The sequence below is a fragment of the Giraffa tippelskirchi genome, chromosome 7 (assembly GCF_054371585.1).
Source record: "Giraffa tippelskirchi isolate mGirTip1 chromosome 7, T2T-mGirTip1v1.2.pri, whole genome shotgun sequence".
Classification (NCBI taxonomy): Eukaryota; Metazoa; Chordata; class Mammalia; order Artiodactyla; family Giraffidae; genus Giraffa; species Giraffa tippelskirchi.
The window spans coordinates 67,329,019-67,348,815 of NC_137281.1; the positions used below are offsets into that span (position 1 = coordinate 67,329,019).

General features: G+C 35.2%; 2 protein-coding genes across 2 annotated transcripts; both read right to left on the reverse strand.

Moving 5' to 3' along the window:
- Positions 1-1,195: 1,195 nt before the first annotated feature.
- LOC145512146 (olfactory receptor 4C11-like) lies at positions 1,196-2,127 on the reverse strand. The gene is given in 2 exon segments (XM_081505758.1): positions 1,196-1,695; positions 1,698-2,127. Coding segments are annotated over 2 exon segments (930 nt in total).
- An 8,436-nt stretch (positions 2,128-10,563) lies between these two features.
- LOC145514205 (olfactory receptor 4C13-like) lies at positions 10,564-11,499 on the reverse strand. The gene has a single exon (XM_081511433.1). It carries the CDS (start codon positions 11,497-11,499, stop codon positions 10,564-10,566), a length of 936 nt encoding a protein of 311 aa, XP_081367559.1.
- Positions 11,500-19,797: the final 8,298 nt, after the last annotated feature.

Genomic DNA, 19,797 nt, shown 5'->3' on the forward strand with positions numbered 1-19,797 from the left:
GACCACTTCATCAATTCCTAATGTTTCCTGTGTTTTAGTTCACATTGCAGATGTTCAAATAAAGTGGATTAGGGACATTTATTATGGGTTAGAGATAAGGAAGACATGAAACTGTTTGGAAACCTTCCTTCTTATATTTCTTATATTTCTCAGCAGAACAATCTCGAGGATGGGTTTACTCTGGGAATTTCAGAGAATTGTTATTTGTTCTGAATTTCCTATTTGTATGTTTTTGAAAGACATATTCAACCTTATAATATATTTGAGACATAACTGAGATAGCAAAAAAGCACTGGAAACATATCAACAATTCTACTTCTTCCTGAAATAAATGAAAGTATACTTAGAATTGAGAGTTTCTCCTTTAGGTGAATCACTTTTGAGGGCAGATGACTATTCACAATTATACACTCTGTTTATATTAATAGCATCTTCCAAAAATCACTTAAAATTACAAAATTTCCCCTATTTAATTTGACTGCAAGTACTTATGAATCACATAAAAACTTCTAAGTTTTCTTTCCCTGTATAACATCTTATTCTATTATCTAAACTTTATGTTTTCATCTGCATATGAGCTTATTTTCTTCTCTTTTATATCTCTTACATTTGTTCATCCATTCAATCATCTGAAGTACAAATAACCACAAACCCCTGTATAGTAAGTGTATGTGTCTGTGCCTGTTTGTGTACTGGCATGAGGGATATTTAGACTAGATGAGCTTGTAACAAAATTATGACATTTCTATACTCTTTTATACATATGGGCCTCCTAATGCATCACATGAAACTTTTGAGTCACCAGTTTAGACACTAAACTTTGCAATGTCCCAAAAAGTACAAATACATGAGAATTTAAAAAAAAACAAAAAACTCATGTTATTTTTACTCTGTTGGTGATTTACAGGGAAGCCTGGTGTCCTGCAGTCCATGGGGTTGCAAAGAGCGACCTAACTGAACTCATTGAAAAATAAACTTTGACAGGGGATCATGATTAGAATTGGCAAGTTTGGTCCATGTAAGAATGAGAACCTTGGTATTCATCTTGCCTGTGAATTAAAAAAATAAATAAATAAAGCAAAGCATACTTTAATTTTATTTATGCTATTCCCACAAGAGTCAAACCTTGTCATATATGATAATGTGTGCAGATTTACTAAAACAATGACTCAATAAATCAATCCAGGCCCACAATTCATCTTTTGCTTTCTGAGGTAATTCTGACATGCCATAACGTTCTCATAGCATTTTTCACTTCTGCATTCCTCAGTGTGTAGATGAGTGGACTGAGGAAGGGTGTTCCAATAGTGTAAAATACTTCCACCATTTTGTCCATGGGGAATGTGGCTGGGGGCCGAGTATATATAAATATACACGGACCAAACGATAAGAAAACTGCAATGACATGGGAAGTGCAAGTGGAGAGGGCCTTTTTCCTCCCTTCTGCACTGTGGTTCCTCAGCGAATGCAAGATAACAATGTAAGAGATCATCAGAATTATAAAACTGCTTGCACAAAGCACCCCACCATTAATCGCCACCAGTAAGTTCATCACATAAATATCCATGCAGGCAAGTTTCAACAGTGGCTGCATATCACAGCAAGAGTGATCAATCAAATTGGATCCGCAGAAGGGCAGCCTCAAGGCCAAAATAATCTGAGCCATAGAATGTGTAAAAGACCCTATCCATGCAAAACAATCAGGATGATGCAGACTTGCCAGCTCATGATGGTTGCATAACTCAAGGGCTTACAGATGGCCACATACTGATCCATGGCCATGAGGACCAGGACAAAGATCTCCATGCATCCAAATAAATACAGTGCAAAGACCTGAGTCAGGCATTCATTGTAAGATATGCTTTTCTTTGCAGACAGGGGATCCACAATTAATCTCGGGGCTACTGAAGTTGAAAAGCAGGTACCAACCAAAGACAAATAAAATAGGAAGAAGTACATGGGGCTCCCAAGTGTATGGCTGAATTTTATGGTCATAATAATAAGCAAATTACCCATCAATGTTCCTACATAGAAAATGAAGAAGACTACAAATACCATTTTCTGCCTCTTAGGATCTTGTGTCAATCCTAACAGCATGAACTCAATTACACTGTTATTTTGCTGCATTATTTCATTTGGTGAAGGCAAAGCTCTGGTGAGAAACTATCTGCAAAGGAAAAAAGAAAAAAGAAAATGACATGAACGTTACATGCATGATAAGTCACTTTAGTCATGTCCTATTCTTTGTGATCCCATGGACGGTAGTCACCAGGGTCCTCTGTCCATGGAATTCTCCAGGCAAGAATACTAGACTGGATCGCCATTTCCTTCTCCAGGGCATCTTCCTGACCCAGGGACTGAACCAGTGTCTGTCTCCTGCTTTGGCAGGTGAGTTCTTTACCACTAGCGCGATAGAGCCCTAATAGGTACACATGATCATGGGACTGACACCTTCAATGCATAATCATTTATCTGCCATGCAATGCTTTATCTGAATTAAATAGAATTCACAGTACTCATTCAACCTGTTTCTTAAATACATCTGAAAATAATAATATAAGAAATTGAAAATAATGAAAAAGTAAATAATTCTTCACATGCCATGAATATTAATTTGAGTTATTTCACAAGAGTGAATAACTTTTTCAGCTGAAGGTTTTCTTCAATTTCTATCAAGGACATATTGATATTAATGTGCTGAACTGAACTGATTGCAGAAGTAGAGAAACAGTTTACCGAATTCACTCAATGTGCCGTAACATCTTCAACAAAATATCCAGTGATAAAATATTCTTCCAGTCAGTAGTGCTTTGAGTAATGCTTGTCTAAACATTTCAGAATGTCTCTCATAATAAAACCTGAAGATTCTTGAGAATCTCTTGGACAGCAAAGAGATCAAACCAGTCAGTCCTAAAGGAAATCAGTCCTGAATATTCATTGGAAGGACTGATGCTAAAGTTGAAGCTCCAATACTTTGGCCACCTGATGCAAAGAGCCTACTCATTGGAAAAGACCCTGATGATGGGAAAGATTGAAAGCGGGAGGAGAAGAGGATAACAGAGGATGAGATGCTTGGATGGCATCATGGACTCAAAGAACATGAGTTTGAGTAAACTCTGGGAGATAGAGAAGGACAGGGAAGCCTGTTGTGCTGTAGTACCTGCAGTTGTAAGGAGTCGGATATAACTTAGTGACTGAACTATAACAAAGCACACATAAAAATATATGCACCAACACACACTGCATTACACACACAGACACTTACGATAGTAGACTGAGTGGAGAGGAAAAAAAAAAGCATAAAATTTTAGCAATGAGTACACAGCCAGTTGATCCAGTCTATCATTAAATTTATTTTAATCTGTTGCCTTGACTAAGTTTAATTTTTACTTTACTTCTTAATCTTTCTAGTTGTTTACAATTTTAATGTTTTTCAATTTTAAGGTTGTTTTTTTGTAGTGCTTTAAAGTCTTCACTGAATTTATCACAATATTGCTTCTGTTTTTTGTTTTGTTTTTCCTGGCTGCAAGGCTTGTGTAGTCTTAGCTCCTGACCAGGAATCGAACCCACACCCCCTACATTGGAAGGCAAAATCTTAACCACTGGACCACCAGCAAAGCCCCCAGATGTTGACAATCTTAAATTCAGCTCCTATTATTTAAAAATTTTAGTCTTTAAATTATACTATGTTGTTCAAAGTTAAATTTGAACTCAGGGATTCACTGTGTCTAAAATGAAGGAAAAATTTCAAAAATGAACATATGCCATATTCAGAACTTTTTAAAAATATTTCAGGTTTATGGTTAAGTACTAGGAATTTATAAAGTGAACCCAGAAAGCTGCAAGTAATACCTGTAACTTTTCAGTAGAAGTCTTGTAATGTATATTTTTAATGGCCTATACTGTCACCTCAAGTAAGGGAAGATAAAAATAAAGAGAGCATTTTTTCATATCTAGCTGTATGCGAATCACTGGACAATTTGTGTTATGTGCCTTTATAGTCTCCAAACAAGCAGTCAGTAACAAATTATATACGCCCAACTGGTAAAGTATATTTACAACTCACATGCAAGACAAAAGCATAATTTTAAGTATAACTAGATTTAATTTATTAATCTTAGAAAAACACAGTAAAATAATTAATGGGCAAAAGAATCCATTTTAACAAAGACTCTTCTTGCTAAATACAGCTAAACATTAGATAAAGATGCTTAATTTCATCGACAGTTAAATACATTCAAATTAAATATCAAATTAGGTAACATTTTAACACATTTTTGAATAAAGCAATTTTTGTGATGCAGTCTGTTGATATATAGTGCTGACAAGTTGTGGATTGTAGTCAATCTACACATTTTTGGTAGGAGGCTAAGCGGGCTCAGTCTCTTAGGGGATACTTTTCAGCATCTGTAATATTATAACTGCACTCAGCATATAGGTCTAATGATTCCACTGCTTGCAGACACTGGGTCAAAGACCATCATTGCAACCTTTTCTCTAAGAGAAAACAATGAGAATGGTCTTAAAATATATGTGAAGGGAACTGAATAAATAAGAAGTGGCAGTTTTATTTATACCAGTTGTTGGTTAAGCCATTATTAGAAATATAACAGGGACTTTCCTGGTGGTTCATTGGTTAAGACTTTGACTTCTAATGCAAGGAGTGGGGGTTTTATCCCTGGTCAGGTAGCTAAGAACCTGTATGCCTCGTGACCAAAACACCAAGACATACGAAAAGAAAAAATATTGTACCAAATTCAATAAACATTTAAAAAATGGTCCACATCAAAAAAATCTTAAAAAAAAAAAAAAGCAAATGTGCAATGGTCTGTAAAGTACATGGAGAATAGCATTGAAACATGTATATTATCATACGTGAAACAGAACACCATTCCATGTTCAATGCATGAGACAAGGGTTCAGGGCCGGGGCAATGGGATGACCCAGAGGGATGGGATGGGGAGGGAGGTGGGTGGGGGTCCAGGAAGGGGAACACATGTAAACCCATGGCTGATTCATGTCAATGTATGGCAAAAACTATTACAATATTGTAAAGTAATTAGCCCCCAACTAAAATAAATAAATTTATAAAAAAAAAAAATAAAGTAAACAAAATTGTATGCTAGGAAGTTAAGTGTTAAGTAAGGATAGGAATTTTTGTTCATAAACTACTGAATTTGAGTGCCTAGAAAAGAGTAGAGTCTTAACCAATATCTGTTGAGTGAACGGAAGCTTTAAGAAAATATCTTATACGTAAAGTCTAGTAGTGTTTCACACTATACTATATTCAGATGCCATTGAGGTTTTTAAGATCTTACCAGGTTTGTAGGAATTCATGCAAAGGTTGAATGTTCACTTGCTCTTTTCTCATCCCAATGCAATTTGGACACCCTTGAATCAAATGAAAAATCATTTTAAATGATCTTAAAAACCTGTTCATCTGGAACAGGAACTCTTTGATCTCACAAGGAGACTTAGGTCCTCACCAGCATGCCAAAAGACAAACTAAGTGGATTCCAGATTCATCCCAGACTTTCTGAAAGCCACTCTCACACAGACTTTGATTAGGGAAATACTTCTCTTTTGCCTCCCTGAAGGAGTACATAAACATGAATGATGCAAAATATAGAATTCTGCAGGTGATTCCCTAAAATATCCCTTCCCTTCCAATTAAGAGAAATGAACCACATGTGATAAACAACTTACTTTTCAATTTGTCTTATTACCTATGGAAAAAATGTGGCTTATACCTTCAATTAAAGATGTTTACATGGACCCTAAGTGACATCTTTGGACTAGAATAAAAACAAAGATGGTCTTCCAGAACACAGGTCTTGTTTACTGATATCATTCTTCAAGTAATGAATCAGGACTTCTAAAAAAACTGGCAGATTCTAGGTCTGCAGCAAATAAGGTAAACACAAACGAGAGGATCTTGCAGCAACAGAAAGTAAGGAAATGCTAAAACATACACATCTGCACAGTGATGAGTATAAGCCAAAGGAACACAGAAGTCAAAGATGCCCCCAGTGCCCAAACTGGAAAAATAGTTCAGCAACAAAGCAAATAACAGACAATTGAAATATAATCCAAAGTGTAAAATAAATACCCATGGGTTATAATGATATAAATAACTGGACCAATTACTAGATAGAGGAGAATATACAAAACTCAAAATAATTTATGTAGATACTTTGTCCTCAGTTGCTCCAATTTTTCAGTGTCAGCTGAGCACACATTTAAGTGACTTCATTCCAAAGACAGCACTATGGAATTAGGGAAAGGAGTAAATTTATCATGAATAAATATGACAAATACTACCTGAGTCAAATGATCAAATTTAGCACCAACAGTGATAAGTCACATTGAGAGTATGTACTGACGGATATGATATGATGAAAGTGGAACTTTATGTGTCTCTGGTCTTTCTCCCAATAACCATAACCCTGCTCTAATGGCAAGTTAAATATCAGAAAACCCCTATGCAAAATTTTATACAAAATATCTGCCTAGTCCTTAAAACTATCAAGGTCAAGATCATCCAAAACAAGACAAGTCAGAGAAACTTTCACTGCTTGGAGGAGCTGAAGAAAGCTTAACAACTGAATGTGAGATGGTTTCCTGGGTCAGATTCTGGAGGAAAAATGCAACATCGATAAAAACTAACACATCTAATTGATTTACAGATTTTAGTTAAAAATAATGTAATATCAGTGGTTAACTAGTTGTGACAAATGCACCATACTAACATAAGATGAATGCAGGTGAAACTGAATATAGGGTGCATGAAAACTCTGTGTTATTTTTTTTTTACAACCTGCCTATAAATATAAACCGTTTATAAAATACAAAGTTTATGAAAAATGAATGGCATCTTTTAACTCATCCTCATATTTTCTGTTGTAGCATGTGTCAGAGACCCATTATTTTTAAGTGTTGAATCATATTGTGTTAACTGTATACCACATTTGTTTATCCGTTCGTGTAACCATTTTGGCTGCTCTGAGTAGTGTTACTACACTACGAATATCTGAATTCTGGATTTCAATTCTTTTGGGAATATACCCAGAACTGGAAAAGCTGGATCATTGGGTAATATTTTTCACTTATTCAGGAATGTAATACTGTCTTTCACAATGGCTGCAGTTTCCTCAACCAATGCAGGGCTAATCCTTCAGATAGCAGATGAGCGGTCATGTCCTCTGGGTGTAGGGAGACCTCTTCTATTGGCAAAGATGACTTGGTTTTCTTTTGTTCCCTCTTCCTGGGTTACTCAAACCACCAATGATCTATGATAGAATCTGGATTTCATCATGACTCTTCTTTCTCAAATCTTCATTTTATATATGAAATTATTTTGCTTATATCTCTGGAATATTTCTGGAACCCTTCTTTATTTCTCCATTTTACTTTGGTTTTCTTAGGCACAAATGCAGAGAGGAAAATTTATAAAAGTAATTTCTAAGGAAAAGTGTTGAGGGAAGCTGTCTCTAGTACAGGGGGAAAGGAATAGAGTCTCAATTAACGTTTGGATTTACCAAGGAGCCCTGAGAGTTCTGCAGCATTTATTGTGCTATGATACTGGTTCCACCTTAAGGCAAGAGGACCAGCCTTTCACCCCCAATCCAGTCATTTATTGGCCAGTAGTGGACCCTGGGATTGTGACAGTAATCCCCAGTGAAACAGTTCCAATTTTCTCTGGTGCAATTGTACAGAAAGAATGGGGTTGTGAGTTCTTAACTGTTCAGCCATACGGCAGCTACTCCTAGGTACACTGGCCCAGTGTAAGAGATTTGACCAGGTACAACATGTCCACCACATTCCATGTCATCATTGGTACCACTGCAGCTCAAGCCTCTATCATTTCATACCCAGATAATTACAGTCACCTTCTAACTGCTCTACTGCTGCCTGTCTTGCTCCCTTCAATTTATTTTCTGTACTGTATCTGGAGTCATCACCTAAATCTCAACTCTAACTGCATCATTCGCTAGCTTAAAAGACCATTCAGTCTTTTCCATATAGTACATAGCATCAAGCCTTGACGTAATTATGAGATCCTTCTGTAACTTCCCTACTTCTATCTCTTGCTATTTTCCCTTTATAAGCCAAATGCCCAGTGTGTTTCCTGGCATATAGTGGGAATACAATAAGTAATTTTAAATGAATAGTTGATTTCACAACCACAACTCTATCAAAATTATTAGGATTCCTGCATTCTTATATTCACCTTCTAGCCTTTGTTATATATTCCATCTCTATGAACACTCTTACTTCAATTGGTGCCTATTTACTCTGGTAACATTTTCTCATCCTTTGAGTTTCAGTTTTGAGATTTTTTTCATTCTGTAAATTTTCCGATTCCACAGTCTTTGTTGTATATCCATCAAGCATGCTCTCATAGCATCCTGTGCTTCCACTGTCTTATTTTTTGTAAAACTGCATTGTAATCACCTGTACTTTTGGGGGTCTCTCAGTGGTCCTAAACTTTGTGAAGGTATCTCTTGAATTTCTCTTATCACTGCTGCCGTTGCTGCTTAGTCGCTTCAATACTGTCCGACCCTGTGTGACCCCATAGACAGCAGCCCACCAGGTTCCCCAGTCTCTGGGATTCTCCAGGCAAGAATCCTGAAGTGGGTTGCCATTTCCTTCTCCAATGCATGAAAGTGAAAAGTGAAAGTGAAGTCACTCAGACATATCCTACTCTTCTTGACCCCATGGACTGTAGCCTACCAGGCTCCTCCGTCCATGGGATTTGCCAGGCAAAAGTACTGGAGTGGGTTGCCAGTTCCTTCTCCACTTTACCACCGAAACCCAAGCAAATATTAATGTGCTTTATTAATTCCTTGGACCCAAAACTGTTTGTTGTTTAATGAATGAAGGATGACTGAAATTACTTTGTATGTAACTGAAGCTACTTATTTAAAAAAAAAAATTTCATAATATAATGTTACCCAAAAGCAAATTGATTAACAAATAACAGAAAAAGCCCACAGTAACACAATAATGAAATCTTGGTACTAGCACAAAAATAAAAGGTAAATAATTTGCTCATTTGATTACAGAAACAGCTTTAGTTTCTTTCTTTTTCATAATTTAAGTGGGAATAAATAAAAGTTGTAGTTTTCAAGGAGATAAAACTAAAATTCATCCCAGACTCTGAAACACATAAAAGTAGAAAAAGTTTCCTAATCTCTACCACTAACTTATTTATCTTCATTTTATTAATATTATTCATCTTTCTTTACACTTATGTTATTTATTCAGCATTTATTATGAACCAGACATTGAGCTAATTGTAAAAAAATCTTAGCAAGTAGTCAAATACTTTATGGAGTATGACTATTTATATACTTAATAAATTGAAATTCTCTTCTGACATTAAATGATATTTTATTTGAATCATCCCTCCTTCTGATTGCTTATCAGGATAAGATGGTTACATGAGTGATTTGAAGTGATCCTGAATGCAATAAGAAAATTTGAAATATAGTATATCATTTATTACTTAGATATTAAATGGTCCATTGCTTTTATATTCCTGAATAGTTACACACCACACTACTTGAGATAAAACCATCAACTATGACACATAAAAAGTGGTCAGTATTATTAATTAAAATCATTAGCATTTATTCATATATAATGACAATTAAATATATATATATACATTATGATAGAATATATACTAAGATATATATATCTATATAAATATATATTTCAGCAGAACTGTTTCTATAAATGTTAACAAATACAACCCTATATGCGAGACAGAATAAGAGACACAGATGCGTGGAACAATTTTATGGACTCTGAGGGAGAAGGTGAGGGTGGGACGTTCTGGGAGAATGGCATTGAAACATGTATATTATCATATGTGAAACAGAACACCATTCCATGTTCGATGCATGTGACAAGGGCTCGGGGCCGGGGCAGTGGGATGATCCGGAGGGATGGGATGGGGAGGGAGGTGGGTGGGGGGTCCAGGAAGGGGAACACATGTAAACCCATGGCTGATTCATGTCAATGCATGGCAAAAACTATTACAATATTGTAAAGTAATTAGCCCCCAACTAAAATAAATAAATTTATAAAAAAAAAAAAATACAACTATGTTCCTTGTTGATCATTATGGCCTGGTCATACATCACAGCATTTAAGAACACGGTCTGACAGTTCAGGTAGGTTCTGGTTACTAGTCCCTCAGTATTTTTGTTTTGAAACATATTCCTTGCTGTTTATTGACTCACTTGTAATATGGCGATAATAGCTATATCTACACTTTGGATTGTAATTGAAATTATTAATAAGTGTCAGCATATTTTGTTAGTTTTGTTTTATTAGAAAAATAGTTTTGAATCCATAAACATTAATGAAGTTAGATAAATAGGTAAAAATTTGGTAGTTTTCCAGATTTGCAAAAGCCTATTTTTTTGTCCCATTTTTATACCCATTTGTTTTGCCCTCTTTGTAGAATTTATGATTTATACTGGTTTATTTCTTTGGTCAAAATATCTTTTTGAACTTTGCCTCTCTTCAATTGACTTTGGTGTCCAGGTACATTTATATTACATCTGAAATAGCTTTCTGACTAAACAATTTCCTAATGGCATTTTTCATCTGGTCATTTCTCAAGGTATAGATTAAGGGATTTAACATGGGAGTTATCATAGTGTAAAATACAGCCACTGCTTTATCAATAGGTAAAGTAGCTGCTGGTCTCATGTATACAAATATGCAGGGCACAAAGAAAAAGACGACCGCTATGATGTGGGAGATGCAGGTGGAGAGGGCATTTTGCCTCGCCTCCAAGCTGTAGGTCCTTAGGGAGTGCAGAATGACTGCATAAGAGCCCATCAAGAGAAGGGAGTTTAACAAACAGATGAACCCACTGTTGGCAGCAACAAAGAGTCCTAGAGTGTGGGTATCAGTGCAGGCAAGATCGAGCAAAGGGTTTAGATCACACAAAAAGTGATCTATGACATTAGGGCCACAGAAGGATAATCTGAAGACGAAGAGGATCTGAATGATTCCATGAAGAAAGCCTCCCATCCATGACAGTCCCACTAGCAGTCCACACAGCCACCAATTCATGATCGTCGTATAGTGCAAGGGTTTGCAGATGGCCACATAGTGGTCATAGGCCATCACAGTGAGCAGGATGACATCAGCACCTCCAAAGAAATGTTCCCCAAATATTTGAGTCATGCATCCATTGAAAGGGCTGATTTTCTTCTCATAGAGTGAATCTATAATGAGTTTAGGGGTATTGACACAGGAATAGCAGGCATCAATAAAAGAGAGATGAGCCAGGAAAAAGTATATGGGGGACTCCAATAATGAGCTGGTGGTGATGGTGACCAAGGTGAGCATGTTCCCTACCATAGAGACAACGTAGACGACCAGAAATACAGCAAATACGACTTTCTGCATCTTCGGATTCTGTGTGAGTCCCAGAACAAACTCTGTCACATTATTCCTTTTCTCCATGTACTTCATATTATGCTTAATTGCATTATTTCATTTTTTGCATAGGATTAAAATTTGTAAAGACTACTTTTAGTCATAATAATAACCATTAACTAAAACTTAATGAATATGGACTGTACTTCAAATTTTTAACTCATGCTCTATATTATGTCATAATAAACAATGTTTAACTAGTAAACTCTTTTGATATGACCATGATGACTTCAATTACTTTAATAACTTTAGAGGCAAGTGTATATCAAGCAAATACAACAGATACACAGGAACATCCACACATACACACACAATATAGCTTTTTTGAATCCTCAAATATTAATTAATTAATGAGTTTTATAAGCTCCAGGAGATGGTGGAGGACAGGGAAGCCTGGCATGCTGCAGTCCATGGGGTCACAAAGAGTTGGACATGACTGAGTGACTGAACAACAACAGCAACAACAACATATGTTGCTGCTTTCTTTGTAGATCCATTTTATTTTTGTGTTCCCTTAGCCTTTTTGTTCTCTCTCCAATTCCTCTATAAAATATAATCTCACAGATTCTTCTGCAAAATGTTTAAAATCACAATCCCAGTAGTTAAGTATGTTGTTTTGAGAATCAGAAAGACCAGATAAGAATCTTGTTTTCCTCTACTTACAACTTCTTGTCTGGGGTACATTTCTTTGCAGCTTCCATCCTTGTATCCTCTAATCAAGTGAGAACAAGTGTCTACATCACAGGTTTTTATAAAAAGTGATTCAGGAAACATGCATGAATATATCCACCACATTGTGGAGAACGCATAAAAGCATTTCATTTATTCTTCTATTTATGAATGCAGCAGTAGGAAGAATTGACATTTTGTGCAATAATAAAATAAATTAACCAATTAAAGTGAGAAAGAGTCATCTCCAATTTTACTTTTAATGAAGTCATAGAGACCCTTATTATGCACAGCAGTTGATCCAGAAAAGGTTCTTCACATTCATGTTTGAACTAAACAAGTGATGATTTATATCATTTATTTATGTTTATTTATATGTGTGTGTAAATTGTATTTAAGTTTTATTTTCATTCACATGTTTAGTCTTAATCATTAAAAGAAGTGTCTCATGGCCAAAGAACTATACCTAATATTTAGCTAGATCTCAAAAATTTCTTAAATTCTATGAGCCATAATTTTTTCATTTGTAAAATTATGTTAATGATACTTACAAACTACCTTTTGAAGAATGGGGTGAAGTTAAAATGCTCTATTACTATATTTGAAAACTGTTGAAACATAACGATTATTGTATACAGAAAATCACAATCTCTATGATCGACACTATCAAAAAACTTACCTTCTGGTCTTAGATGATATTAATGATTTTGAAAGTGTTCAGAACTAATTCCATTTTCAAATTATCCCACCTCATCTTGGGATAAGTAGCTTTCAGTATGAAAGATATGACATATTCCAAAAGACCCTGTTCAGATTATTCACAGTAGAAATATAATCCTTTTTATAAGTCTTTTCTTCTAGCCTAAAGACTCAAAAAGTTTACAAAGAAAATCCAGGGCTTGAATTTAGAATGCATTAGCTTGAAACATTATGGGGAAATGGCCAAAACAAGTAGTTTAGTCCTGCAGACAAGAGACAGAAAGAATGGTGAAAACGTACGCAAATGTGTCATTGCACCCTTGATGAATCTTGCTCTGGAGATCAAAACAGAAATGACATTTTCATCTGTGATGCACGTATATTTAAAGAGATTTCCGTAAACATTCTTGTCTTGCAGATACTATTTTCTCTCCAGTGAATTAATTATCTGCTTTGATGTTAAAGCTTTGTCTTAGAAGCAGGTATTTTGGAGGCATGTATTTATAAAACTCTCATTCCTGAGCGGGAATTGTATTCCCTTCACTTACAACCAAAACATGTGAGTCCCCTTATTCTACCTGATCCAAGCTTTCTAAGAAGGCTGATGTCCTGTGAATAGCAAGGATGGCTTAATTCCAGCCTGGCAGCCTATGATGTAGTTAACCTGTGCATTCATTTTGGAAAGAAAACTTCTGTCTTATCCATACTAAGGTGTTACTGGAAACCTGGTATCCATTGCCAAGAGAGCCAAAAGCAATGAGGACATAATAATGGCAGTGGTTTTAAAATACTTGATGTCAAACCAGTTTTTTGCAATTATCATAGTACTTTTAGAATAAACAGAAACTATAAAAGCCTCCAGATAAATCATCTCAGGAATCCATGTGATGGTCATTATGGAACCCTAGGCAACATTAAACATGTGGAGAGAGATCTAAAGCTCAAGAAGGGAGTTCTAAATTCAAACACAAGAATCGTTCACCATTCTTATCACTTTGCATGATTTTTTTTTCCTATTAGTCATTTTAGGACATGTGCAGTGATAGATTATTAAGGTTTTAGTTTGTTTTCCCTGACGACTAATGATGTTGAACATTTTAAAAAATATTCTATTGGCCATTCATGTATCTGTTTTTTTCCCCCTGGAAGTTTCTTTTCAAATGTTTTGCACAATTTAACAATGATATCTGAGTTTCCTATTACTAAGTTTTTGTAAAGATGGTTTATATATTCTAGATATAGGTACAGATATCGATATAGATATATATACATACACACACACACAAATTTATGTAGTATATTAAATTGTATGTATAAACTTTTATATATAAATATATTTACATTATATGTATATATATATAAAATAGCATATATGTACAAAGTACCTATGTGTGTGTCTGTCCTCAGCAATGTTCAACTCTTTGCAACTTCATAAACTGTAGCCCACAAGCTTCCTCTTTCCATGGGATTTTCCAGGCAAGAATACTGGAGTGGGTTGCCATTTCCTTCTCCACAATGTACCTATAAAAAAAAAAAATCTTTACATTTTCTTAGTAATAATGCTAATTAGCACTATTATATATTCTATATTATCCATATAAGAAAAAAATGAACTTCAACTACTACTTTATGCAAAAATTATTGCAAAATGAGTCAAAGAACTAGATGTTAAAGTTAAGTCTGGAAAAATTCTAGAACAAACATACCTGATCTGGAGGTAGATCAATATTTTAGATCTGACACAATCAATAAACACTTGTGAAAAATCAGCATTTGTTGAAAAATCTATTCTTTTGCATTGAATTAACTTGATGTCTTTTTTAAAAGAATCTCTACATTTACATTTTTTTATGTACATTCTGTTTCAATACTATACAACACGGTTATGGGAGGTTTATACTAAGTCTCCAATTTTGGTAGAATTATTTTCCAATTTCGTTCTTTTATTGAGAGTTATTTTTCATCCCAGTTTCTTTTAAAAGTTTATATTTCAGTACCAATTTCAAAACATTATTTTTAGTTTTTTCAAATATCTTGTGGGCTATATTTATTGGAATTGCTCTAAAATTATAAAAATTGATATGGTAAACACATTGAATCTGTTAATCTATCAACATAGCATATATCTCCCTTTACTTAGATATTTACTTTCTTTCTTTTTTTTTTTAACAGTAATGAACTTTGCAGCATTTTATTTAATTTATTTTAAATTGGGGGTTCTAGATACTTACTTTTAATAGTATTTTATGGTTTTCATATATAAATCTTGACTATATTTTTAAATATGCTCATAATATGCTCATCAAAGTTCATGTTTTGTAGTATTTTACATAACATTTTGTTTCTATTTTCAATTTTTAATTGCCTTTATAGAAATCCATTTGATACTTTGTGTTGAAATTCTATCCTATGACCTTGTTTAGTTAGTTGCTTTAGGTCTATTTTATTTTTTGTAGAGCCCTTCACAATTTTTACCTATATAGGGATGTTATCTGCCCATAAATATATTTGCATGATCTTGCTCTTCTCTACCCATCTGTGTGTCTTTTATTTTTCTTACTTTGTTACAATGGCTGGAGTCTTATAATGTAGAACAGAATTTGGAAAGGAGAGACTTGTTTCCAATCTTGACAGAGAATTCATCATTAAGTATGAAGGTGGCTATAGTTTTTATACCAATGCCTTTTTTATCAGGTTGAGTAAACACTTTTCCTTTCCTTATTTAGTAATAACTATCTTTTGGGATATTTATTCATAAATATTTTCATTCATAAATATAAATATAAGTGTATTAATTTGTATGCATCTATTGAAATAACCACAAAAAGTTAGTCACAACTTAGCCACTGAACAACAACAAATGAAATTATTATCCTCTTTTATTCTATTAATTTATGAATATAATTGATTATGTTTTTCACTTCAAACAATATTTTATTCCTGGTATAATCTACATATGATCATGGTGAATTATTATTAAATAACTTAGCATATTTCATTTACTTTAATTTGTTTAATACCAAAGTTAATAGAAGGAAAGCAATCATAAAGATCAGAGAAAAAAATAAATGAAAAGAAAATGAACAAAACAATAGCGAGGACCAACATCTTATCACTATTTTACATTCCTATCAGCAGTGCTTCTAGCTTTCATTTTCTTCATAGTGTCCCTTGATGCACAAGAGTTTTTAATTTTGATAGAATCTAATTCTTCTATTTTCCTTGTGCTATTTGTGCTTTTGTTGCTATTTTTAAGATAGCATTGGCTTATCCAAGGTTATGAATATTTCTCCCTACCAAGAATTTTATATTTTTAGATGTGCATCTGATTCTTGATCTCTTTTGAGTTAGTATCCATATATGGTATGAGATAGGGCTCTGAATCCTTTTTTTTTTTCATTTTGATACAAAAGTTTTTCAGCACTACTTGTATATATACTATTCAATGCCTATGAAATGGTGTTGGCAACCATGAAAAAACAATTGCCAATAGATAAAAGGGTTATTTCCAGACCTTTATTTCTATTCTTTTGATCTTTGTCATCTCATTCTAATACATTATTTTGATTACTGTAGCTTTTAGTAAGTTCAGCGTGAAGTGTGAGTCCTCCCAATTTGTTCTTAATAAAGAACATATCAAAACTGTTTCAAGACTTTTTAGCTATTTGAGGTTTCTTGGAGTGCTTTATGAATTTTAGGATCAATGTTTTCTTTCTGGAAAAAAAAAGAATACTATTAGTATCTCGATGGAAATTATATTGAGTCTAGAGATCACTGTGAGGAATTATGTTATCTTAATGATACTAATTGTTTAATCCATGAATGTGAGGTATGTTTCTATTTATAAGACTTTTAAAATTTCCTTAGAGTAACCTTTTATAAGTTTCAATATAAAGGACAGCCATAGAAAGGGAAAGGAAGATGGAGAAACCTTCTCTCTGAAAGTAACTATTGCTTCCCCAGGAACTCTTTCCTCGGGAACAAGGAAATGACTTAACATTTTTCTTAGAAGGAAGCAAAGACTTTGGAGACCCCTGTTTGACCGGATCAGTATCCGGGATCTGGTCACTGAAAAACCTCAAGATCCATTGATAGTCCCTTCCTTCATACCCACAGGGTCTTTTGATTAAATTTCTAAGCACTGTTACCATTTTTGTTTTTTTGGTTTCCAAATCATTTAACTGTATTTGATGTTTTGCTTTCAATAACTGTGTGCAGTTCTGAACCCCCAAATTATAATTTCCATGATACATTTGTGATACAGCATATAAACAAATAACTTTTCTACAGTTATTCCTAAATCTTAAAGATACGAACGCCACCATATGTTTTACTTAAAGTTGTTTCTTTTCTTCCAACAGCTGAAAAAAAATGAATGTATATAAACTTTCTTAAAAGTGCCTTTTTGACTACAATTTGTTATTTTTCAAGCTGCTTCTATTCTTCATGCAATATGCTTTCCTTACTCTCTCAATTCTTTCAAATAACCTACTTATAATTGAATTCAGCTCTTATAATTGAATCTATCTTGAAAGATTGATTATATTCTTTGCAGCCAAAGATGGAGAAGCTCTATACAGTCAGCAAAAACAAGACTAGGAGCAGACTGTAGCTCAGATCATGAACTCCTTATTGCCAAATTCAGACTTAAAGTGAAGAAAGTAGGGAAAACCACTAGACGATTCAGGTATGACCTAAATAAAATCCCTTATGATTATACGGTGGAAGTGAAAAATAGATTTAAGGGACTAGATCTGATAAACAGAGTGCATGTGAACTATGGACAGAGGTTCGTGACATTGTACAGGAGACAGGGATCAAGATCATCCCCAAAGAAAAGAAATGCAAAACAGCAAAATGGCTGTCTGAGGAGGCCTTACAAATAGCCAGGAAAAGATATACCCATTTCAATACAGAGTTCCAAAGAAGAGCAAGGAGAGATAAGAAAGCTTTCCTCAGCAATCAATGCAAAGAAATAGAGGAGGACAACAGATTGGGAAAGACTAGAGATCTCTTCAAGAAAATTAGAGATACCAAGGGAACATTTCACGCAAAGATGGGCTCGATAAAGGACAGAAATGGTAGGGACCTAACAGAAGCAGAAGATATTAAGAAGAGGTGGCAAGAATACACAGAAGAACTGTACAAAAAAGATCTTCATGACACAGATAATCATGATGGTGTGATCACTCACCTAGAGCCAGACCTCCTGGAATGTGAAATCAAGTGAGCCTTAGAAAGCATCACTACAAACAAAGCTAGTGGAGGTGATGGAATTCAAGTTGAGCTATTTCAAATCCTGACAGATGATGCTGTGAAAGTGCTGCACTCAATATGCCAGCAAATCTGGAAGACTCAGCAGTGGCCACAGGACTGAAAAAGGTCAGTTTTCATTCCAATCGCAAGGAAAGGCAATGCCAAAGAATGTTCAAACTACCACACAATTGCACTCATCTCACACACTTGTAAAGTAATGCTCAAAATTCTCCAAGCAAGGCTTCTGCAATACTGAACTGTGAACTTCCAGATAGTCAAGCTGGTATTAGAATAGGCAGAGGAACCAGAGATCAAATTGCCAATATCCACTGGATCATCGAAAAAGCAAGAGAGTTCCAGAAAAACATCTATTTCTGCTTTATTGACTACGCAAAAGCCTTTGACTGTGTGGATCACAATAAACTGTGGAAAATTCTGAAAGAGATGGTAGTACCAGAGCATCTGACCTGTCTCTTGAGAAACCTGAATGCAGGTCAGAAGCAACAGTTAGAACTGGACATGGAACAACAGACTGGTTCCAAATAGGAAAAGGAGTATGTCAAGGCTGTATATTGTTACCCTGCTTATTTAATTTATATGCAGAGTACATCATGAGAAACACTGGGCTGGAAGAAGCACAAGCTGGAATCAAGATTGTCAGGAGAAATACCAATAACCTCAGATATGCAGATGACACCACCCTTATGGTAGAAAGTGAAGAAGAACTAAAGCGCCTCTTGATGAAAGTGAAAGAGGAGAGTGAAGAAGTTGGCTTAAAGGTCAACGTTCAGAAAACTAAGATCATGGCATCTGGTCCCATCGCTTCACGGGTAATAGATGGGAAAACAGTTGAAACAGTGTCAGACTGTATTTTTTTGGGCTCCAAAATCACTGCTGATGGTGATCCCAGCCATGAAATTAAAAGACGCTTACTCCTTGGAAGGAAGGTTATGACCAACCTAGATAGCATATTTAAAAGCAGAGACATTACTTTGCCAACAAAGATCCATCTAGTCAAGGCTATGGTTTTTCCAGTGGTCATGTATGGATGTGAGAGTTGGACAGTGAAGAAAGCTGAGTGCCAAAGAATTGATGCTTTTGAACTGTGGTGTTGGAGAAGACTCTTGAGAGTCCCTTGGGCCTCAAGGAGATCCAACCAGTCCATCCTAAAGGAGATCAGTCCTGGGTATTCATTGGAAGGATTGATGTTGAAGCTGAAACGCCAATACTTTGGCCACCTCATGCGAAGAGTTGACTCATTGGAAAAGACCCTAATGCTGGGTAGGATTGGGGGCAGGAGGAGAAGGGGACGACAGAGGATGAGATGGTTGGATGGCATCACTGATTCGATGGACATAGGTTTGGGTAAACTCCGAGAGTTGGTGATGGACAGGGAGGCCTGGTGTGCTGTGATTCATGGGGTCGCAAAGAGTCGGACACGACTGAGCGACTGAACTGAACTGAACTGAAAGATTTTACTTTGGAAATTTTAGGCCCATTGCAAGTAGCCTGTTGGTGCACTGAATGTGTTAATCACTCAGTTGTATCCAACTCTTTGTGACCCCATGTACTGTAGGCCACCAGACTCCTGTGACACCTTATACTCTCCTTAATCCGACTTGTTCCTTGTGCTGAGATTCTTACCCCATGTGTCTCAAACAATTGCATACATATTATAAACAACTGACCTTAGAATTTTGGGGTTTTGAC